General features: G+C 43.1%; 1 protein-coding gene across 2 annotated transcripts in view; it reads left to right on the top strand.

Moving 5' to 3' along the window:
• The window catches only part of ACP6 (acid phosphatase 6, lysophosphatidic), a 27,311-nt gene extending 6,914 nt beyond the window's left edge, over nt 1–20,397 (top strand). The window contains exons 2-10 of one of the 2 annotated variants that reach the window (XM_017875137.1): nt 7,560–7,688; nt 7,808–7,938; nt 8,296–8,375; nt 12,094–12,181; nt 13,017–13,149; nt 15,144–15,244; nt 17,481–17,576; nt 19,351–19,516; nt 20,198–20,397. In XM_017875137.1, coding sequence (XP_017730626.1) covers nt 7,560–7,688; nt 7,808–7,938; nt 8,296–8,375; nt 12,094–12,181; nt 13,017–13,149; nt 15,144–15,244; nt 17,481–17,576; nt 19,351–19,516; nt 20,198–20,341 — 1,068 coding nt within the window. In that variant the 3' untranslated portion in view covers nt 20,342–20,397. The remainder of the gene's footprint in view (nt 1–7,559; nt 7,689–7,807; nt 7,939–8,295; nt 8,376–12,093; nt 12,182–13,016; nt 13,150–15,143; nt 15,245–17,480; nt 17,577–19,350; nt 19,517–20,197) is intronic. The other variant, XM_017875146.1, reaches the window with a different exon arrangement.
• The last annotated feature ends 3,651 nt before the right edge of the window (nt 20,398–24,048 follow it).

A 24,048-nucleotide genomic window follows, 5' to 3' on the forward strand; every position in this document is an offset into this window, starting at 1 on the left:
TTTTTTTGTAATCATTAGAGTAGATCCAAATGCACTATCAAAAGAAAAGATTTGGCACTGCTTCCAGGCTTCCCTCAACTCCCCTGGGTGTCAAGATGGCCTCCACCCAGGGAGGTTCCTCAATTTTTATAAAATAAAGTCTAACCTACCCCAGCTTCACTGTTGATTAAGACATTTGGGTCCTTATTTATTTGACAATACAGATGAGCTGGGAAGCATGTCAGTATCTTTTGTTGCTTAGTACCTTCCCAAAGCTCAGCTAAAAGAAGTGGTATTCAAGAAGCATTACATGAGGGATGTGCTAGTCAGTCCACCCATTCTTCAGGATCGGTAGTTCTTAACCGTGGTGGAACATTGAAGTCAACTGGGAAGCTTTAAAAAATACACATGCCAGGGTCTCCTTCTGAAGGATTCTAATTTAATTGGTCCAGGGTATCCAGATAATGTAAAAGACTCTCTGGTGAAGCTTGAGAATTATCTGGACTGAAGAGCATTAAAAAAGTGGAGGCCTCCCTTTTTGGGGGGATAATCCAAATGTCATTATCCCAGGATGGGACTCAGGCATCAGTAACTTTTAAAAAATGTCCTGGTAATACCAGTGTACAGACAAGGTTTAATATGATTGCTTTATTTTAAAATCTACACCTGGAAGGTTTTTCTTTACTTTTATGTAGATTTCTTCTTTTATCTGGAATGTAGTATATCAATCCCAGTACAGAATTGCCTTCGCTGAAATGTGCTTTGGTAAGAGGCCATCATTCTGTGTTGAGAGAACTAGGAGAAACAGTCCCACAGAACTCATTGCTGTGACTGCTGAAAAGATGTTCATTATATTACTCTATCCTCTTTATGAGGACCCTTGGGAAGAATTTGTCTGTTAGCATTAGAAATGGTGTGCTTCTCCTGCACAATTGGTTTGCCTTTTTCTTTAGTCTAGCTGATCAAGTTTCTTTCTTTATGTAAAAGTCCGGAAGCTGGGTGCCAAGTCCGTTGCCCACATATAGTAAGTAAACAGATCTTCTTGTTGTACATATTTTAGTAACCTTGTTACTGCATCCATTTCTTTGTCCCTACATTTGTTTGCTTTTGTCTTTCTTGCCTACTTGGGATTGGTTGTCTTACTATATTTTAATTTTTGCTCTATCTACTTTATTACTCCTTGAAGTTGGGTATACATAAAATAAGTTATCAAGTTAGTCTTTGCCACTAACTGGGAAGCTTAAGAGCAGGAATGAGAATAAGAGTGTGTATGTGGAGTGGACACTATTATATGAAACTGAGGTATCATCCATTCTTGAAAATCTGAAAACTTGTACTCTAGACTTGACATGACCTGGACTCCAGTCTCCTAGGGGACACCAAGGGTCCTCTCTTGGTGAATGTGGCTAACAGGAGATTTCTTAGTGAGGCTGAATGGCCCTGTGGAGCTTTGTGTCACGCCCTGTGGTGGACACTGGAACTACAAGAATGGATAATTCAGTCTTGCCTTTAAAGGAGTGTTCAATGTGATAAAGGAGAGCGACAACAGACAACAATTAAGGGAATATGTTGGGAGCACTGGGAACACAAAGGAGGTGTCTCCAAATGTCCAAAACTGAAATCAGCTTTCCACCTGTTTTTCTGTCTCAGTCTTAGTTTTAGTCAAGGAATACCTCCATTACTAGGCTCAAAAATCAAAGTAGTTGTTTTTGTTGTTGTTGTTCCTCTGTGTTTACCTACCAACACAGTCCCCAAATAAAGCTTTTATTTACTCACTTGCCAAGTCTAACTCACATGTCTTACATCTATCTCCTCTATTCCTACTGGCTTAGATGAGGACTTAGGCTCTCACGTGGGCTATTGCTAACATCTCAAAATAGGCTTTTCTGCATCTAGTCTTCCCATTCCAATTGTGATATATGCTGCCAGGTTTCAGATTTATTCTGTGGAGCCCCTGGGCTAAGGTGATGTTGAGCAGCTGGGGCTGTAGGATCCTACTCCTACTTCAACTAGAGAAATTCCAGTTTTTGCCTTTATGTGTACAAATCTAAGTTTAACTTTACCTGGTGTTTTCTGATTTAAAAATTGGAAAACCATTCCCTGGTTGAGGCAAACCAAACCACTTCTTTGCCATACACATTCTTCACCATCTCTGCTTTGCTCAAGCTTTCTAGTTATTTTTGGAATTCTGAATGCCACCCTTTTTAAGTACAGGTATTTGCTTGTCTAAATACTATTCATTTAAAATGCTATTCCCTCAATGAAACTTCTCCTGAATCCCCAGCCAGAAGAGAAGGTCTGTCTTGCCTTTGAACTGCGATGACCTTCATATGGTTTCTTGCAGCACATATCAGCTTCTATTATGGTATTGCTGCCATTTATATTCACAGCTGGCCTTTTTTCTTTACTAACTTGAAAACCCAGGAAAGGCAGTGTCAAGTTTTCTCAAGATGGGTATCTTCCACAAGAGCTGGCAAATTGTTGGAGCTATTAATTGTACCTACTGTGTGTGAGGCCCTTTGCTGGGAAACAGAGGTCAGTAGATGACCCAGTCTCTGTTCTCAGGAAGCCAAGTCTACTGAACAGCACAGACCAATAAAGGAGCTCGTTTAATACACTTTGGTAAAGGCTACTAAAGAGAGCCACTGAAGCAACTGTGAAAGCATAAGGCCATGACCAAGGTTTCTGGGAACATTTAAGTTGAGTCTTATGGAATGAACAAAAGTCTTTCTAGATGAATGAGGAAAGAAAATTCCAGGCATAAGAAACATGATACTGAAAGGCCGTGAAATATGAGAAAGGAAACAAAGTTGTGTGGCTAGAGAGTAAGTGTGTAGAATAGGGAAGAAGTGGTAAGGGGGCTACTAGAGAGGAGGTGGGGCCACATGAGTCATGAACCCTTGAAGGGTTTTTTATCCAGAGGGCTTAGAGTGTCAGAAAGAGGGAGCAGTGATTAACTGTGAAAGAAGGAAGAAGGCCTCTCTGTGAACATCTGGTCCTCTGATGTGTCAGAAGGAGGTTCAGGTGTTGGAGACCAGGTGCCAGTGGGACTGACACGTGCCTTTGGGAAGAATGGAGGACTCCCTCTATGCAAAGAGAAACTGAGGCTCCCAGTGCCATTATCCTGGGATAGTTCTGGGAGGGATGAAGATAAATATGATGATATGTGTGACATAGTAGGTTTCTAAATGTTAGTTTTAAAACTAACAAATTAGTAGGAAATTGAGTTAAAATTTTTTTTATTTTTTTATTTTATTTATATTATTTATTTATTTTGAGATGGAGTCTCACTCTGTCCCCAGAACTGGAGTGTGCAGTGGCCCGGATCTTCAGCTCACTGCAAGCTCCGCCTCCCGGTTTACGCCATTCTTTGCCCTCAGCCTCCCGAGTAGCTGGGATACAGGCCCCGCCTCCTGTCGCCTGCTAGTTTTTTGTAGTTTTTTTTTTTAGTAGAGACGGGGTTTATCACCGATTAGCCCAGAGGTCCTGATCTCCCTGACTCGTGATCTCCCGTCATCGGCCTCCCAAAGTGCGGATTACAGGCCCTTGAGCCACCGCGCCCGGCCTATTGTTTTTTTAATTATAAATGTTATAGGAATTCATATTTAGAAGATAACCATTGAAAGCTGGAGTGGTCAGTGATCGGGAAGTAAGATTTGAGCTATCCTTAAACATTGAAAACAAGGTGATGGACAGATAGGAACAGGAGTCCCTCCAAGCAAGAGAAGCAAGCTGGAAGGCATCTTTGCAGAAGCAGTGGGCAACCTTTGGGTTGGAGGGGAGGAGAGAAGCAGTGAAGCTGAGTACAGGGGCTGGGCAAAGGGGTAGAAGTCCTTTTTTAAAATTTATTTTTTTAAGAGATGAGGTCTTGCTATGTTGCCTAGGCTGATCTTGAACTCCTGGTCTCAAGTGATCCTCCCACCTCAGCCTCCCAAAGTGCTAGGATTACAGGTATGAGCCACTGCACCCAGCCATGATGTAGAAGTCCTTGACGGACAGATGTTTACCTCTGAGACATTAGGAAAAAGCTACTGATATGATGAAAGTGGCTTAGCAAGATTAATTAGGTGATTTTGAAATATACAATGCATTATTATTTATTGTAGTCACCATCCTGTACAATTGATGACTTGACTAAAGTTTATTCTTCCTAACTGAAATTTTGTACCCATTGATAAAAATCTCTCCTTTCCCCATTCACTGCACGCCCCGCCCCCCAGCCTCTGATAACCACCATTCTGCTCTCTAATTCTGAGTTTGACTGTTTTAGATTCTACACATACAAGCATATCGTGAAGATATTGCAGATTCAGGTCTAGACCACCATAATAAAGCAAATATCTCAATAAAAGTGAGTCCCACAATTTTTTTTTTTGTTTCCCAGTGCATATAAAAGTTATATTTACACTGTTCTGTATCCTGTTATGCAATAGCATGTCTAAAAATGTACATACCTTAATTAAAAAATGCTTTATTGTTAAAAAGTGCTAGTGATCACCTGAGCTTTCAGTGAGCCATGATCTTTTGCCAATGGAAGGTCTTGCCTTGAGTTGATGGCTGCTGACTGATCAGGGTAGTAGTTGCTAAAGGTTGGGGTGGCTGTGACAATTTTTAAAAATTAGGCAACAGTGAAGTTTGCCACATTGATAGACTCTACCTTTCATGAAAGATTTCTCTGTAGCTTGTAACACAGTTTAATAGCATTTTATCCACAGTAGAACATATTTTGAAATTGGAGTCAATCTTCCCACAGTCTGCCACTGCTTTGTCGATTAAGTTTCTGTAATAAATCCGTTGTAGTAATTTCAACAGTGTTCACACCATCTTCACCAGGACTAGATTCCCTCTCCAGAAACCACTTCTTTGAAGTAACTTCTCATGCATTCAAGTTTTATCATGAGATTGCAGCAATTCAGTCAAAACTTAAGGTTCCACATCTAATTCTAGTTCTCTTGTTATTTCCATCACATCTGTATTTACTTCTTCCACGGAAGGCTTGAATCTTCAAAGTCATCCATGAGGGTTGGAATCAAATCTTCCAAATTTCTCTTAATGTTGCTATTCTGACCTCCTCCTCATAAATGTTCTTAATGGCATCTAGAATGGTGAATTCTTTCCATAAGGTTTTCAATTTACTTTGCCCAGATTCATCAGAGGAATCACCATCTAGGGCAACAATAGCCTTACAAAATGTATTTCTTAAATAATAAAGACTTGAAAGTCAAAATTACTCCTGTGGGCCATGGGCTGCAGAAAGGACGTTGTGTTAGCAGACACAAAAACAACATTAATTTTGTACATCTGCATTAGAGCCTTTGGGTGACTAGGTGCATTGTCAATGAGCAGTAATATTTGGAAAGGAATCCATTTTTTCTTTTGAGCAGTAGGTCTCAACAGTGGGCTTAAAATATTAAGTCAACCATGCTGTAAACAGATGTGCTGCCATACAGGCTTTGTTGTTCCATTTATACAGCACAGTCAGAGTACAGTTAGCATAATTCTTAAGGGCTGTAGGATTTGCAGAGTAGTAAATGAACCTTGGCTTCAACTTAAGGAAACCAGCTGCATTAATCTCTAATGAGAGTCAGCCTGTCCTTTGAAGCTTTGAAGCCAGGCATTGACTTTTTCTCTTTAGCTGTGGAAGTCCTAGCTGGGATCTTCTTCCTATGTAGGCTGTTTCTTCTGCATTTAATATCTCCATGTTATCAATAAGGTTGTTTCACTTTCTTATTGTTTGTGTGTTCACCAGAGTAGTACTTTTAATTTCCTCCAAGAACTTTTCCTTTGCATTCGTAACTTGGTTGTTTGGTGCAAGAGGCATAGGCTTTGGCTTATCTTAGCTTTCTACATGCCTTCCTCACTAAGCTTAATCATTTCTAGCTTTTGATTTAAAGTGAGAAACTTGCAACTTTTCCTTTCACTTGAATACTTAGAGGCCATTGTAGGGTTATTAACTGGACTAATTGTAATATTGTTGTGTCTCAGGAAATAAGGAGGCTCGAGGAGAGGGAGAGAGATGGAGGAAAAGCCAGTCAGCAGAGCACTCAGAAAACACATAACATTTATTGATTAAGTTTGCCATCTTACATGGGTGTGGTTTATGGCACTCCCAAATAGTTAAAATAGTAGCATCAAAGATCACGGAGTTTAGGATCAGCCTGGGCAACATGGCCAGATCCCAATTCAAAACAAAAAATAAATCACAAATCATAGATCACCTTGACAGACTTAATAATAATGAAAAAGTTTGAAATATTATGAGAATTACCAAATTTTACACAGAGACATGAATGAGCACGTGCTGTTGGAAAAATGGCACTGATAGACTTGCTCAATGCAGAGTTACTCCAAACCTTCAATTTGTGAAAAATGCAGTATCTGTAAGGAGCAATAAAATGATGTATGCCTATGTTACTAAAAGGTTGACTTTACATATTTTCACCACGTAAAAATGAAAGCATGTGAGCTGATGAATTTTGTTTACATTAGTTAATCATATATCAAATGTAAATGTATATCAAAACATCACATTATACTCCATAAATATATACAATATATAATTATTTGTCAATTAAAATATAAAATATTTAAATGCAATAAAAAATATTTTTCCCAAAAAGTTTAATTAGTTGGCTATGGATGGATGGATTGTGCAGGTAAAAGGGAGGAGTTTGTCACAGGCTTTTGTCTGTAGTAATAAGGTTTACATTGTACAATAAGATAATGGAAGGACCATTGGGGAGGACTTTTCTTCTAGGCAGTGATCAACAGGGCTTGGTGTGGGGATGGTGGATCCACAGAGAGGCAAAGGTATGAGGTTTGGGGCCTAGGAGAACTGTGGTAACATTGAGAGGGACATAGTAGATTGGGAAGGGGAACTGGTCTATGGGGTTAGACTTGTTTTTACAATTGAAGTCATCACATCTGACTCAATGAGTGTCAGAGTTTTATGGACAGTTGGAGCTATGAGACCTGTGGCCACTAGTGATGTTTTGAAATCATTACAGCACAGTTGGGGCAGGAGCCAGATTGCAAGGAATAACGGAAGATCATGAAAAAGCAACATCTTCCTAGATGGCAGCTGCTTGTTTCACAAATTGCATGAAAGGAGGAGAAAAATGTAGTAGTTACAAGGGACATTAAGTAGAATCCTTAAGCTGGGATACGGCGTAGAAACCTCCAGATTAATTCCTTATAAATTCTTACACACATATGGTCACTGATATCATGTTTCTTTCATCCATCTCTTCGTTCATTCACTATGTATCCGCATGCCAGGCATTCTGGTCACTTTTCCCCTTTACTTCAGTGTGGGCTAAGTGCCAGAGCAGCCCCTTAGCAGTCATTACTAGTGTAGCAATAACAGGACTTAGGCTAAGGACACCTGGAATAATAAATCACCGTCTTTTCTTCCCTTAATTTCAGCTAACATTTCTTTCCTTCCATCCCATGGGAAGGTTGCAGGCCTAGTTTCAGTGATTCCAGCCATGTGTTCTGAATACTTTGAGATGTTAATGCAATTTTTTTTGTGTGTTTTGTTTTGTTTTTGTTTGTTTGTTTGTTTTTTGTGGTACTAACAGGTAGAGTGGAACCCGCAGCTATTAGAGGTCCCACCCCAAACTCAGTTTGATTACACAGTCACCAGTCTAACTGGTGGTCCAAAACCATATTCTCCTTATGACTCTCAATACCGTGAGACCACCCTGAAGGTGAGTAATGCTTCCTTGCTCTGGGGAGTCTCACTGCAAAGGTTGGGTGGTTTTCTCTGGGCTGAGTTCAGCAGGCTGTCAGGTGTTTCATTCTTCTTTCTCTTTCTTCCCTACTTTAGGGGGGCATGTTTGCTGGGCAGCTGACCAAGGTGGGCATGCAGCAGATGTTTGCCTTGGGAGAGAGACTGAGGAAGAACTATGTGGAAGACATTCCCTTTCTTTCACCAACCTTCAACCCAGAGGAGGTCTTGTGAGTCACTTGAAAAGGGATGTTGCACTTAATTTAAGGTATTGAGCATGAGGACACCTGTCCTGACTCCCAAAGATGGTTCCCACTCTCACCCAAGGTAGTTGGGGGGACAATTTGTCATGCTGCATACCCTTATGTCACAGGATCTGGTGAACAGGTGGTTCCTGGAGGTCACATTCATTGGACTTTGAGTCTCTTGAGGGCAGACATCCCACAGAGAAGTAAAGCTTTCTTCCTAGTTCCGTAGCTCTCCTTATGTACTCTTGAAAGACCCCTGGAGCCTCTGTGGAATAAAATAAGAGTGTATATAATTAAATATTCCTTTTATGACTGTCACTGTCTTCTCATTTTTTTCAGTATTCGTTCCACTAACATTTTTCGGAATCTGGAGTCCACCCGTTGTTTGCTGGCTGGGCTTTTCCAGTGTCAGAAAGAAGGTTCGTATTTGGGATCCCAGTCAGTCCCTGTCCCTGGGGTTCTTGCTTCTCGCTTCCAAAGCCCCTATCTCTTTCTTGGTGCCTGTTCCCTTGATTTTTTTTCTCCTGCATGTGTGACTTCCAGTGTGTACCTAGTCCGGTGGGTCCTTCCCTGTCTGGCCTTATGGTGCCCCTGCCAGCCTGACCTCCACAGTAGCAGCAGTGTAGCAGCTGCTCTGATCTGCCTCTGGCTCCTGGCTTCTCCCCTCAAGCTTCTACACAAGCTGCACAAGGCAGTCTTAACCATGTTTTGTGAACAATCGAGGGTACTTTTTGTTTAGGTGAGACATTGCTGGAAAGGAAGGACACTGGGCCCCAACACTGCTGCTACTGCCCTAATCTTGGTAATAATCCGTAGGGTGAACAGTGTTCTGTCTAGCCTTTCCTAGTTGAGAAAGTTTGGGTTTTGATATATTCAACCCCTGAATGGTTGCAGTCAGTGGTTCCTAACCTTGTCATCCCCAAGGACTGCGTTAATTATTTTCCCTTGTGGATCCCATGTGTTGAGAGCCGTTGGCCATCACATGAAGCTTCATTTTGTCATTTGTAATTGACTCAAATTTACATTTAATCACTGGTCTGAGTTTCAGATTATCATGACCTCACTAAACAGGTGCCACAAAACAAAGGTTCTTGTTACTTTGTTTAGCTTTTTGGCAGTATCTCAAATAGAAACAAAATTTCCATCACACTTTTTAAGAAATATGTAAAATAATAGAACCTTCAGGAAAGAGGAGTCTGGTCTTACTCCCAACTGGGTTGGATACTGCTGCTAGTTCTGGCTGTAGTTGGCTGCTGCACACAAACAGTACGTGTCTAGGTAACATAAAGCAGTTTGGGCTGCCCCTTACTTCTTAGGAGGCCTTGAGTTTAAGAATGACCCATAGCACCTGATCTTCTGAAAGCTCTCAATTGCTCAGCTTCTAAAAGGCAAAGATCTTCTTAGAAACATCAGAAGTGGTACTGAGAAGGAAAGATGTTTCTTGGTGGCAACATTTTCTTTAGGCAGGTCCCAGACTGGGAATGTCCCAGGTTTCCAGCAGGGAAGGAAATCACTAGCCTCAGGTGCAGGTGTCTGGGTAGCAGCTCCCTGCGCTGGACCCACAGGTGTTGGGACTCCAGTTTGACTTCTTTCCTAGCTACTTCCATGCCTTTCCTATATGAAGGGACTTGAATAAAGAATCCCAGAAGGGGCCGGGTGCGGTGGCTCACGCTTGTAATCCCAGCACTTTGGGAGGCTAAGGCGGGTAGATCATAAGGTCAGGAGTTCAAGACCAGCCCGGCCAAGATGGTGAAACCCCCATCTGTACTAAAAATACAAAAATTAGCCAGGCACAGTGGTGGGCGCCTGTAATCCCAGCTATTCAGGAGGCTGAGGCAGGAGAATTGCTTGAACTTGGGAGATGGAGGTTGCAGTGAGCCAAGATCAAACCACTGCACTCCAGCCTGGGTGACAGAGCAAGACTCCGTCTCAGAAAAAAAAAAAAAAAAAGAGAATCCCAGAAGGTGGCCCTGTTGATGGAAATGCTGCAACTTTGGGATATTGCTTTAGGAGTAAAATCCTAGAAAAATCCCAGAGGTTACATGTAAGCTACAGAGAATCAGGCTATGGGGAAAGCTGGAGATTGTTGGTCTGCCCACTTGGCCAGTCATTTGCTCAGTGTACATTTGTCTACTCAAGTGTGCCTTATTTATCATAAACTGTGGGTCCAAAATCCAGACAGCATTATCAGACCCCAGATGGAAATATTAGAGGTTTATAATTTTATTAGTGTTATATAAGTTTAAGTCATAGTTATTCTAACACATAAAGGACCTAGTAAAGTCATTCCACGGTATCCAAAAGGGATTGGTTCCAGGACAACCCTCTTCCCTGGCAGATACCAAAATTTACAAATGCTCAAGTCCCTTTTATAAAATGGCGTAGCTTTGCACATAACCTATGCCCATCCTCCCATGTACTTCATATCATCTCTAGATTACTTATAATACCCAATACAACACAAATGCTATGTATTATCCTGTACTGTTTTCTAATTTGTTATTTTTATTATGTTATTTTGTATTGTTCTTTTTTTCTCAAATATTGTTAATCCATGGTTGATTGAATCCATGGATGTGGAACCCAAGGATGTGGAGGACCAATTGTATGCAACAAACTTTGTTCTAAGAACTTGCATATGTTAACTTGTTTAATTCTTGTAATAACCCTATGAGGTAGGTGTCATTATCCCCTTTTACAGATAAGAGAACCAAGACACAGAGAGGCTCAATGACTTGCCCAGGGACACAAAACTGGTAAATGGTGGAATTAGGATTCAAACTCTGGCAGTCTTGGTTCAGAATCCTACTTTTTCCTTTTATGCTCAACTGTTTCTTTGAGGACATGTATATCTGGAGGCGGCATCAGATCATTTGGTTTGTCCTTTTCACAACACATCTTGCAGAACCCCAGAATTCTTCAGAGGGGTCTCAGGAAGTACAGAAAAGGAGGGGATGGGACATGCAAGTGGACTATGCTTTGGATCTCCACCTTGCAGCCATCAGCACCTCTTCTTTTATTATTATGCTTTACATAATAGTTGAAGGTTGGAGGAGGTTCTGTGGCTGATATAGTCCTACCCCTTCAATGTACAGATGAACCCCAGAGAACGGTAGTGACTTCCCAAGGTGACTCTGCTGGTTAGTTGTGGACTGAAGACTAAACTCATGACTTTCAGTGTGGTTTCTTCTTCTGTTCAGACCAATGATGTGTGTGTGGATTCTGATATTCTAGTAAAGTTATAGGCTACTTTTAAAGCCCTTGGTTCTGACTATCAATAAGTTGGGAATAAATACCCCTTTGGGACTTTGATTCAGCTGATCACTCTGTAGACTGACCTCAGTGAATCCCAAATTGCTGCTGGGGAGCTACTTCTTTTGCCATCAGGCTTGAGTGGTGTGGAAAAAGAACCTACCACACAGAGATGGCCCTTTCCATCTCTGGCACAGAGCAAAGCCTGGGAGGGTGTTAGAACACCTTCTTTGGACATTGACAGGAGGGGACAATGGTACTGAGGAGCTCTGAACAGCAGTGAGCTGCCATGAGATATAAGAAACATTGTTTGTAGTTTCTTTGGTTAGATCTTTGGCTAGACCAGCCATTCATCTAAAAGCTTGGCTTTTTATTTTGGGCAAGGCTATGGGGTCTCTGAGAGGATCTGTGGCCTTGCGTTCACTTTTCTCAGTTTGTTATGTGATAAGTCACCATAGTGGCCTATAGGATCAGGCTTCGGGAAGCAAGAAAGTAACTTAGTTCTGATAACGCTATTCTTTATTAGAATGCCCAGATGCTGGTAGTGCTTTACAGCAGGGATTTTTTGCAAGGGATCAGGGAGTTGCCAGTCTGATTCAGGTCTATTACCTGCTCTAGTCTATTTGTGGCCCAATAGGAGGGCTTGTGCTAGACAGAACAAGGCTGCTGTGACTTACTTTTTCCATTGCTCAGATTATAGGAGAGCCCCTTTTGGCAGGGCCAGGGCATGTGGAGGGCATTCTCTGTGTTTAAGGAGTAACCTTGATGATCTGCCTCTCAGAGCAGATCTCTGCCCCATCTCTGTAGACAAAGAGAAGGGGGTGGAGATGCTGGGAAGAACAAGCTGAAGCCTCTGCCTGCCTGTGCTTCCTGCCTTTCTTCCAGGACCCGTCATCATCCACACTGATGTAGCAGATTCAGAAGTCTTGTATCCCAACTACCAAAACTGCTGGAGCCTGAGGCAGAGAACCAGGTAACTGCTCCTGGTTTCTTGCTCACCAGTGGGAGACAGCCTTTGACCACCTTTGCTGGCAGAACTGTCTGTACTGAGGGCCTGCCCAGGCTTACCGTACTGACGAATAATGGATGGGAAGGTTTGAATTACACTTAAATGTGACATCAGCTGTCTAGGAAGTGAAGAAGTCTTATTCACAGTGACAGACCCACGGTGAAGGTCAGGAATTCTGAGAAGAGCCGCACGTTGGGCTAGCAAGATGATACATACAGCCACGAGTGGGCCTTTGCCATTTACAAAGTATTATCCTCCTGACGACCCGGGGCTCTCAGGTGGGGCAGATGAGGAAACCAACAGGTTAAATAAAAGATGATTGAGACTGTCTTTAACCTGCAAATCCAGGTGTACAAGCCCAAGAAGACACAGACTTTTCTTCTCTTACCAATATGTTTCTATGTAGGATAGATTGGTTTGGGCTGATGACACTTTTCAGTTATCAGGTATCTTTAGGCTGCACTAAGATTATATGGCATTCCATAAAGAAAAGAGAATGCTGTTTTCAGACACATGTGGGCCATGCTTCCATCATTTTTGATATAATGTAAATGCTAGAGTGAGATTTGGAAAATTCATCCTGTTATCCTAACCCTGGTGCTTGCTAACTTAAGTTTACAAGTCATTTGACCTTATAGAGCCTTAGTTTATGCATCTATGAAATTGGGATAATACCAGCTAACCCCAGTGGGTTGTGGGGATTAAATGGTATCCCAAATGATATCCCAAGTGTGAAGCACACTTTGTAAACTGTTAATCACTATAGAATATAAGGCATTACTTTTTGGTTTTTTGTCAGAGGCCGGAGGAAGACTGCCTCTTTACAGCCAGGAATCTCAGAGGATTTGAAAAGGGTGAAGGAAGGGATGGGCATTGACAGTAGTGATGAAGTGGACTTCTTCATCCTCCTGGACAACGTGGCTGCCGAGCAGGTGAGTCCTGGGGTTGGGGAGCCTGGGATAATAGCCTTGGTGGGCTGGCTCCTGAGTTAAAACTGGGGGGAGAGAAGTGGGTGGAGGCCTCCTGGTTTAGAGGCAACTGTGATAGGACCTGCAGATAGAATGGATGTGGGGACTGAGGGATAGGGAGCAATCGAGGAAGACTCCTTACCCAGGTAGGAACACAGACACTGAACTCTAGACCAGAGCTTCTTGAGGCATGTTCCCCAGAACACCCAATATGCAAGTGTGTGTTTGGGCAGGTGGGGGCAATGGTTGGAAGGGATGAGTAGGGTCTAAAAATTTTGGAATCCCTATTTATTGTATCACTTCTTGAGAGTACTATATGTACATCAACATATTAAAAAAATCTGAGATGCCCTTCGTAAAGAAAGCTGGTTAATCTTTAAGTCTGTTTTCCTTAAGCTTATTTAGCCATAGGATCTTTTTTTCTGTAATAAATATATAAAGAAGACTAATAATGGGAAAAGTTTCTCTAGATTCAGAAGTTGGACATCCAAAGGTATATAGGATCCTCCTTCATTCTCTTGTGAAAATAAAATGACAGTGTACCCTGAAGGCAGAAATGCACCTTGCTCTTACGTGTAAAACAGGTTTAAGGTTAGAAGGCAAGAGTTCGTATCATGTATTTGTATGACGTATTTTTTAGAAGTCATTTTGGAAAAACGAAGGTCAAGTAGGAATTTATGAATTCCTTACTTTGTATTTTATTCATCTCCTTTTTTTTTTTTTTAAAGTTAAAAAATACAGACTGGGCATGGTGGCTCATGCCTGTAATCCTAGCACTTTGGGAGGCCAAGGTGGGAGGATCATGAGGTCAGGAGCTCGAGACCAGCCTGGCCAATATGGAGAAACCCTGTCTCTACTAAAAATACAAAATTTAGCCAGGCTTGGTGGTGCGCATCTGTAGTCCCAGCCACTCAGAAGGCTGAGGCAGAAGAATTACTTGAACCTAGGAGGCAGGGGTTGCAGTGAGCCGAGATCGCGTCACTGCATTCCAACCTGGGTGACAGGGTGAGACTCATCTCAAAAAAAAAACCAGAAAAACAGGCCAGGCACGGTGGCTCATGCATGTAATCCCAGCACTTTGGGAGGCCAAGGCAGGCGGATCACGAGGTCAAGGAGATCAAGACCCATCCTGGCCTAACATGGCTGAAACCGTCTTACTAAAAATTACAAAAAATTAGCCGTGTGGTGCAGGCACCTGTAGTTCCCGCCTACTCAGCGAGCTGAGGCCAGAGAAGTGGGAACCAGGGGTTTGGAGCTTGCAGTAAGACGAGATGCCACACTGCACTCCAGCCCTGGGGACACAGCAAGCTCACGTCTCAAAACAAAAAAAAAAACAAAAAACAAAAAATGTAAATCATTTGTTTGAGTGGATGGGGAGTCTCAGAAAGGAAGAAACCCTTTCTTTTTTTTTTTTTTTTTCTCCCTGGCTTCGAGATAGCCCAGTAATAGCTTGGAGACATTTACAGGCTATCTGTCTCTTGGTGTTTTTGTTGTTTGTTTGTTTGTTTTTTTTTTTTTTTTTTTTTTGAACAGAGTCTCGTTCCTTCAGCCCAGGGCCTGGGGTGACTGGCTCGGATCTCAGCTCACTGCAAGCTTGCCTTCCGCGAGGTTCACGCAATTCTCCTGCCTCAGCCTTCGACCGGATAGCTTGAGCACTACAGTGCCGCCCACTCGCATCCGGCTAGTTTTTTGTGTTTTAGCGAGACGAGGTTTCACCGTGTTAGCAGGATGGTCTCGATCTCTGACCTCGTGATCCGCCCGTCTCGGCCTCCAAGCTGGGTGAGCCACGGCGCCCGGCCGGCATATCTTCTTGAGCTGTTAAGGGACGTAGCTGTTCTTGAGCCCGTCTTCTCTTCCCAGGAGAAGACAGGCTCCTGCAGCTTCCATGGGAGCTGATCAGTTGCTAGAATCAGTAGATGAGAAGCATTTTCTTCTAAAACTACATGTGGCCCTTTCAGGCACACAGCCTCCCAAGCTGCCCCATGCTGAAGAGATTTGCACGGATGATTGAAGAGAGAGCTGTGGACACATCCTTGTACATACTGCCCAAGGAAGACAGGTGAGGGGCCTCTCACTGCTGGCGTGAAGTCACACTTGGTCAGACATCCAAGTGTATGGGGAAGAGGAGTTCATCAGGCCCACTCACGCCTGACAGCTGATATCTCCGTGTGTAAGGAGGCTGAACCCCACTCTGCCCGCCTGCCAGTAGGCCCTAGGTCTTTGCACTTCTGCAGCTGGAACTGGTGACCTAGTGCTTCTGTTCCGTTATGCAGAACCAGGAGCCACCACCCTCCTGACTTTATCACTTGCCTTTTCCTTTTGCTTTAAGGTTTAAAGGATTTGGGTGGCAGGGAGCTGAAGAAAGAATATTCATTTCTCTCTTTAGTCATCATGTTACAATTTACAAATCATTTTCACATTCTCACTGTGAGGTGAGAGAGATACCTTTCTCTCTGGCTTTATAGATAAAGAAACTGAGGCTGGGAGATACTGCCTACCTGGTCTAGGCCCAGCTAGCAAGTGATGGAGCCAGAACTTGGACCCAGATCCACTGACTACCTATTCTGTGTTTTCGCTATATGACTCACAGTTAGGGTTCTGTTTCTAGGTGTGTTTCCTGACTACCAGAATGGAAAGTTTTCCTCTTACCAAATTTCAGAAGACACCTTTTTTTTCTGATTGGTTGAGAGCATTCAGCTTGCACTAAAAATAGGTGACTTGATAGAGGAGGGGAGGTAGGAAGTAGTCCGGGGAAAGATGAGTAGGGGGGAAAGGCATCTAATAGTTCAAGAATTTGCACGGTTGAGTGCCTAAGGATAAGAGCCCTTGACTGCATTCCTTCCACTCAGAGTCAGTGTGTCCACTTTTATGCAAGCCTAGGGCGTCCAGAAGGTTCCTACCAAGCCACACAGCTTGCTGCCACTCCCTGGGGCTTGCCAGCTTCCCTTTTCTGTTTGTGCAGGGGCCCCACCGTACCTAAGTTTTTACTTACTGCCCTCTCCTTTATCAACACACACACACACACACACATATTTAGTAAATATTTTAAGCTGTGAGGATCATGCAATTTCCGTTAAAACTACTCATCTCTGCCCTTGTAACATGAAGCAACCAAAGACAATATGCAAACAAATAGACACAACTGTGTGCCAGTAAAATTTATTTACCAAAACTGGTCAGATTTGGCCTATGGTGTAGTTTGCTTTATTCTGGTGTAAATCACTTTAAACAGGACCTTGTCTATTCCATTCCAATTAGCCCTGGTTTTATAAAACTGACATTTCTTCAAGGACAAATGGTTACAACCTCACAAGGTCATACAACTTGGCTTTGCCTGTATATATTCTTCTGAAAAGTATATGTTGCATACAGTGTTGGTTGCCTGTTCTTCATCCATTGCTGCAACATTCCTTGACTTATAAAGATGGTCATTTACCCAGTCACCATGAATAAGGATTTGTCTAAGCCAGTCATGGCAACCTTGTTTTCATTTGTCAGTGACTGGGTTCTGGGAATTCTAGGAGGGGTATTTTTTTCTCTTTGATAAAAAGTAAGAAGCACAAAAACAAGGAGAAGACCCGCCCCTGAAGGCTCCATGGAAGCTGATCAGCTGCTAGGATGAGTAGATGAGAAACATTTCTTTCTTCTATAGTAAGTGGACTTTGTTCACTACTGTGAGTGAATGTGCTTTAAGCTGCAGTAGTCACCTGTGGTAGTGATGTGACAGGCCTGAGAATGAAAGTGGTGGAGCCACAGAGCCAAGCCTGGGAGCACAACCACTGAACTTCTTCTGTAAAGTAAATAAGACATAAATAAGAAATGACCTTATGGTCTAAACTCCAAAAGAAGGAAGGCTGGCACATAGGAAACAAAATTTAGGATGTTCTTGTTACTTCTGATTGTTTTTCTAAGGGCCTTCTAGAATTCCTGGAAATTATTACCCCTTCTCCTTCCCAGCTTTGTCAGCTTTGTTCTTTGATTCCTCAAGGCCTAGTTGGTCACGGCTTATCCAGGTTATCACCTTCCTGCTCCCTCAGCCCCTCCTATCTCAGCTGTGTTCACAACAGGTCTGTGTGCTGGTGCTTGTGTTGTTGAGAGTCTTTATTCACAGAGGACCCCAAAACCAGACTCAGTGCCATTTCTCTCCTTCTTGCCCATTGCTAGCCCTTATGCATTACTTGCCTTTTTCTCAGCTCTGTCTGATTGGACTCATGAGGTCCTGGGGGCAGAATCAGTCTGTGTCCCCTGAATGCTGAGTGTCCTCTAGGTGCTTAAACGTTGTTCACTTTTCACAGGGAAAGTCTTCAGATGGCAGTAGGCCCATTCCTCCATATCTTGGAGGGCAACCTGCTGAGAGCCGTGGATTCTGCCACTGCACCCAACAACATCAGGTACCTGGCACAGCAACTCTGCTTTGTGCAGCTAAGAGCCGTGGGGACTTCTGGCTGCAGGGAGGGAACCCAAATCTTAGGGAGGCAAGAACCAGGCTGTCAGTGACCAAAGATAGATGTTTAACAGGCCCCAAGTCTCAAAAAGGTTCACAATCTTTTAACCTTTCTTCCTGCTGCATCCCTCCTACCATGTTTTGAAAATTTTATTTTAGTGAAAAGAACCTCAAATTTCCTTTTGCTTTCTCTCTCTCTCTTCTTTTTTTTTAATTAATTGAAGATATGTCAAACAATAGCTAATTATGATGTGACGCTGATTTGATATGATAATAGTCCAAAACAAAGATAATTGCTTAATGGATTGTGTGGTTTGAACCACTTTCATTGAGTGTAAAGAAGGTATGATATCCATAAGGCATTTAAAAATGTTGGAAGTGGCCGGGTGCAGTAGCTCACACCTGTAATCCCAGCACTTTGGGAGGCCGAGGCGAGTGATCACGAGGTCAGGAGATCAAGAACATCCTGGCCAACATGGTTAAACCTAGCTCTACTAAAAATATAAAAATTATCTGGGTGTGGTGGCATGCACCTGTAGTCCCAGCTACTCGGGAGGCTGAGGCAGGAGAGTTGCTTGAACCCAGGAGGCAGAGGTTGCAGTGAGTCAAGATCACGACACTGCACTCCAGCCTGGTGACAGAGCGAGTCTCTGTCTCCAAAAAAAAAATGTTGGAAGTGGCTCATGAGCCTCCATTGCCACTTTTGTAGCCTTGAATCCGAGGTTGGGACTACGGCTGTGGAATATTATGTGTCCTAGGCACTTGCTAAGTTCGGTCTGCAGACAAACAGCTTCACCGTTGCCCAATAACTCATCAGATTCTCAGGCTCCAGCCTGATCTACTGAATCAGCATCTGCAATTGAACAAGATCCCCGGGTGATTGATATTCACTTGAATTTTGGAGAAGCACTGTTGTGGTATTATGCACAGCTAGAAACTCATGATGGCATAAGAGGAATAGGGGACAGTGAGTTGAAACAGGAACTTTGGGCCAGGATTTGTAATAGCAAATCTTGTGAATGCCATTTCCTATCCTTCACAGTACCTGCAATGACAGTATATTTTTGCTGGCTTTTGCCACCTTGCCACCCTCTGCCTTGGATCTTTAGAATACCACAGGATCCAATGCTAGTCTTCTAGGATGGGGGTTCATAAATAAAATCCTTGGTCTTTCCTAAGAGATGGATACTGGTGTCAGGCAGATGTAGATTAAAATGGCATTCTTATTACAGATTAAAGCCATTTGGAGAATGTGCTGAGGGCCAAATGGGCTTATGAATATTCTTTTGAAATAAACTTAATACCCCAAAACTTTAAGCCTCCCCAACAAGGAGCACACCTTGCCCTACTAAACTCATCTCATGACTGAGAGTAGGAAGAGCATTCACGTAGGCTGGCAGGACCCAAAGAGAGAAGAGAGGTAGGGCCTAAGCCAGACATGCTCAGTTTCTTCTTTGAAACTCACCAGGGAGGAGTGAGTGGGTGGCAAGGAGGAAGCCAGGAGAGTTTCTCTGGCGGAGACCCTCCTCACGAAGACATGGGGAGTGGGAACAAGGGTTCTTCCCACAATCTATTGCAAAGGAGTTTTATACCAGGCTCAGCTGATTTCTAGATGTCACCTGGTTTCTCAGGCAAGTGTGTCTTACTTAAAGGAGGCAGGCCACATCCTGACCTTCAGAGTCCTGAGGTAGAGAATTGTGGAGAGCGGTTTCCTCTTGCAGAAAGCTGTATCTCTATGCGGCTCATGATGTGACCTTCATACCACTCTTAATGACCCTGGGGATTTTTGACCGCAAATGGCCACCGTTTGCTGTTGACCTGACCATGGAACTATACCAGCACCTGGAATCTAAGGAGTGGTTTGTGCAGCTCTATTACCATGGGAAGGTAATACCCCTGAGGTGGGGTTGGGTGGTGGTGAGGCACCCTCCCACAAAACCCACCCACCTGAGTTAGCACCCAGTCCCCCTCCTCAGGCCCAGTGGAGTCTCCCTCGGCACAGTCAGCTCTCTAAATCCTATAGGGCAACTCCTGGCTATGCCCACGGGTCAGGCAGAACTTGACAGATGGTGGCAGGATGGGGCTTGGGCCTTATCCCAGTTCTGTTATGGACTCCTTCTAGGAACAGGGTCCCCCTCCTCTTCTCCTGAGTGTTCCTGTCAGGATGTAGCCTCCTGGCTGTGAGGCCTGTTTTGCAGATTGTTGATGGTATCTTTGGGAGGTGATGTGTGCTGCTGTTAGCACCCATGGTGTTGGCTGCTTCATCAGAGCTGGGGTCCAGGGCAGAGGCCGGAGCACGTCCCAGGGATGAGCCTGTTGGTTCTCCCAGCTCAGGGATGTAACTTGACTGTTTCTTCCCAGTCAATTCAACACTTTTTGAGTGACTTTTATAAGCAGAGCATAGTCCTTTTTTTCTGGAAGCTGACCGGGTAGTGGTGCCTTCCTGTCTGTAATATGTATGCACACATATACCACGTGGGTCAGAGCCTCTCAGATCTCTGGGCTCAGCTGGAAATAGCAGAAGGACAGGCTCCTTGGTGGACCCGCTGAGTTATGTCTCTTCCGCAGGAGCAAGTGCCGAGAGGTTGCCCCGATGGGCTCTGCCCGCTGGACGTGTTCTTGAACGCCATGTCAGTTTATACATTAAGCCCAGGAGAATACCACGCACTCTGCTCTCAAAGTCAGGTGATGGAAGTTGGAAATGGAGAGTAACTGATTTATACAAGCAGGATGTGTTGATTTTAAAATAAAGTGCCTTTATACAATGCTTCCTGCTTTGTGTGTTTGGGAAGAGGAGAGAGCAAGGGGTAATGTACTTTAATATAAGGTAAGGATATTTCCTTTCTGTGGGTATATTAAGGTTTCTTCCTGAAAGGAAAAGGGGTATAATATTGACACCAAAAGGATATTTCTCTATTTTGTGAGTTGGTTTCTAAGGTTAGAAGCATCTGTGTGTGACACAGGCTGGGGGCATCGTGACCCTATAGAATTGTGTTGGTTTTGGACTTTAGTTCTTTTCTCCTATATTAATTTCACATGTATTGAGCTACCTACTAAGTAGTGATCATTATAAAGGTGAAAACATTCTGCCCTTAAGTTGTTGCAGTCCAGTGGGACAGGCAGCTGAGTAGATCAGTGATACAGTGCAGTATGTTTTATGCTGTAATAGATATTCGAGGGGCTATTTGGGTATAGAGAAGAAACTTCCTGCTCACATGGCAGGGGATGTGGGGAACAGTCAAAGAAGGCTTCTAAGATAGTCCTGGCCTGATCTGAGTAGAGAAAGGTGGGTAGGAGTTAACCAGGAAAGCAAGGAGAAAAGCATGTTGCATGTAGGTAAACGATAGGCTTCAAGGTCAAGGAACATTGCTGGTGGTAAGATGGAACCCTGATGTGGAGGCCCAGCAGGAAGAAGCAGGAACCACTGGGCCCCTGGTGGTTTTAGTTCCAGAAACAAATGCGGGCCCCAGGGCTCTGCAATGGTAGGACTGGAACTACTGAACATAAGAGCTCCACCTTCAACTGTGCCCCCTAAGAGTACCTGATGATCCCCCTATCTCCTTGTCAATGTTCCTGTTCTTCTCCAGAATCTATTTCAACCCTTCTCTGATTTCAAACCACCAGTCCCTTTACCTCTCAGAGAAAACAGCAACCACAAAAGCCTCTCCACTTCCTACTATCTTAATATTGACAACTTCTAGATCAGGGAGCTGAGATATCTCAAGCTCAGGTTTCTCTTCTGAGCTTCAGACACTTTTGTCCACTTGGATTTCACTGGCACAAAACTTGCCATGATGGAATCAACCTCCTCTCCTCCCAGATCTGCTTCTCCCACACACCTCCCTATCTGAATGAAAGACACCTCCACTGTCCACCCCGTTGCCAAATCAGAAATCTGTCTTTGTTTTCTTTGTCTTACATTTTCCTATGTCTAATCAGTTAAGTTTTATCAATACTACCTGTTTATTTCTTTAATCTATTCACATATCTTTATCCTCAATCTTCAGTATCCCCTTTCCATCCTCAGTCTGCTGGTTGCTGTATTTCTTATTTTACTAAGAAACTAAAAGAGATCAGAAGAAAACTTCCATATCCCCCAACACCCAACCACCAAATCTGCTAACCCGGTTGCATTGGTGCTTTTATAGCCTTCCTTCCTCCCTCTTACTAAGAATGAACCAACCCTATTCCTATCCAAGCCCAACCCTCTAGCTTTACATTGACTCCTATTATCTTTTTTCTGGATTGTCCATTCTTTTCCTGACCAGTTATTCTATTAGCAATACAAATATGTGGTAAAATCTCCTGTCTTAAACTTTTTTCTCTGCATCTTTGAACTGCTGTTCTCTTTTCCTTTTCCCCTTTATAGCAGAACTCCTCAAAAGAGTTGCTACCTCTGATGCTTCCCTTCCAGTTCTCTCATGAACCAACTACAATTAAGTATTCAACCCCACCACTCCATGGAAACTGCTCTTGTCAAAATCATCAATGGCCTCTGTGTGGTAAATCCAACAGCCAGTTTTCATTCTTCTTACTAAACTTCTCATCAGTATTCCTAGACTATTTCCTTCATTGGCTTCTAGGACAAATGCTCTCTTGGTTTTCCTCCAGTTTCTCAACTTTGTTCCTGTTGAATCTACCTTTTTCTAATCTGTAAGTGTTGGGGTGTTCCAGGGCTTACTCCTTGGACCTTTTTTCCACCTTTTCCCTTACACTCACCCACTAGGTGATCTCAAGAATTTCCAGTTTGAGGCTGGGCACAGTGACTCACGCCTGTAATCCCAGCAGTTTGGGAGGCCAAGGCAGGCAGATCACCTGAGGTTAGGAGTTCGAGACCAGCCTGGCCAACATGGCAAAACCCTGTCTCTACTAAACCTGTCTCTACTAAAAATACAAACATTATTATATTTTTATAAAATTATTATAATTTTATAAAATTACTATATTTATGGAGTACAATGTGGTGTAATCCCAGCTACTCGGGAAGCTATATATTTATGTGTATATTTATGGAGTACAGTGTGCCTGTAATCCCAGCTACTCGGGAGGCTGAGGCAGGAGAATCACTGCAGCCTAGGAGGCAGAGGTTGCAGTGAGCCACGATCGCACCATTGCACTCCAGCCTGGGCAACAAGAGCAAAAACTCCATCTCAAAAAAAAAGAATTTCCAGTTTTAAATATTTATACAATATCTGCTAAATTTATGCCTTCCACCTAGACCTTTCCCTGTGAATTCCAGTCTCATTTCCAACAGTCTAGTCAGTGTCTCTATTGGGTGTTTAAGATATACAATAGGTATCAAACTTCCCATTGTCCACAATAAAGTCTCAATTTCTGGGCCTTTTCAAACTTACTCCTTCCACAGGCTTTCCCATCTAGGTAAATGGCACCACCATTCACCCTGTTGCTTTGACCAAGAACTTTAGAATTGCTCTTGACTCCCCTCTTTTTCTCATATCCTACCTCTACTACATCAGTAACTCCTGTTGTATCTCTCTTCAAACTATGTCCAGAATTGACCATGTCTCAAGACTTCCATTGCTACTGTCTTAGTCCCAGTGTCATCTTTTACCTAGACTATTGTAAAGTCCTCATAACTAGTCTTCCTTTTTCTGCCCCTCCCTTCTCTGCCCATCTATTCTCAATGCAGTGTTGCCTTTAAAACAAAGTCAGATCGTGCCACTCTTCTGCTCAAAATTCCCCATTGGTTTTCCATCTCAAACTAAGGGCCAGTCATAATGCCCTCACGGTCCTATGACATCTCACTGCACCCCAGCCATATGAGCCATCTTACCATTCTTCTTTTTTTTTTTTTGTAATACAAACTTTTTCTTTCTTTTTAATTGACAGATAAGAATTGTGTATATTTGTGGAGTACAATGTGATGTTTTGATATATGTATGCATGAGGGAATTATTAACTCAAGCTAATTAACATATCCACTTCATCTACTTATCACTTTCTTGTGGTGAAAATGTTTAAGATATACTCTTTAGTAGATTTCAGGTGTACAGTCGCTGTGGTTTGAGTGCTTTTGTCTTCTCCAAATTTTATGTTGACACTTAGTGCCCAGCACAATGTTACTGGGAGGTGGAGCCTAATGCGGATGTTGAGTGGATTAATGCCATTACTAAAAGGACTTGCAGGAACGGGTTCCTTCTCTTTTGCTTTTCTGCCACATGATGACAAAGTGTTCCTCCTCTCTGGAGGATGCAGCAACAGGCACCATCTTGGAAGCAGAGAGACCAGGCCCTAACCTGCTGGTGCCTTGATCTTGGACTTCTCAGCTTCCAGAACTATGAGAGAATACATTTCTGTTCATTATAAATTACTGCATCCGTGGTATTCTGTTACAGCAACATAAAATGGACTAAGACAACAGTATTCTGTTATGAACTACGGTCACCATGCTGTGCACT

The sequence above is a fragment of the Rhinopithecus bieti genome, unplaced genomic scaffold (genome assembly GCF_001698545.2).
Source record: "Rhinopithecus bieti isolate Rb0 unplaced genomic scaffold, ASM169854v2 scaffold_1234, whole genome shotgun sequence".
NCBI lineage: Eukaryota > Metazoa > Chordata > Mammalia > Primates > Cercopithecidae > Rhinopithecus > Rhinopithecus bieti.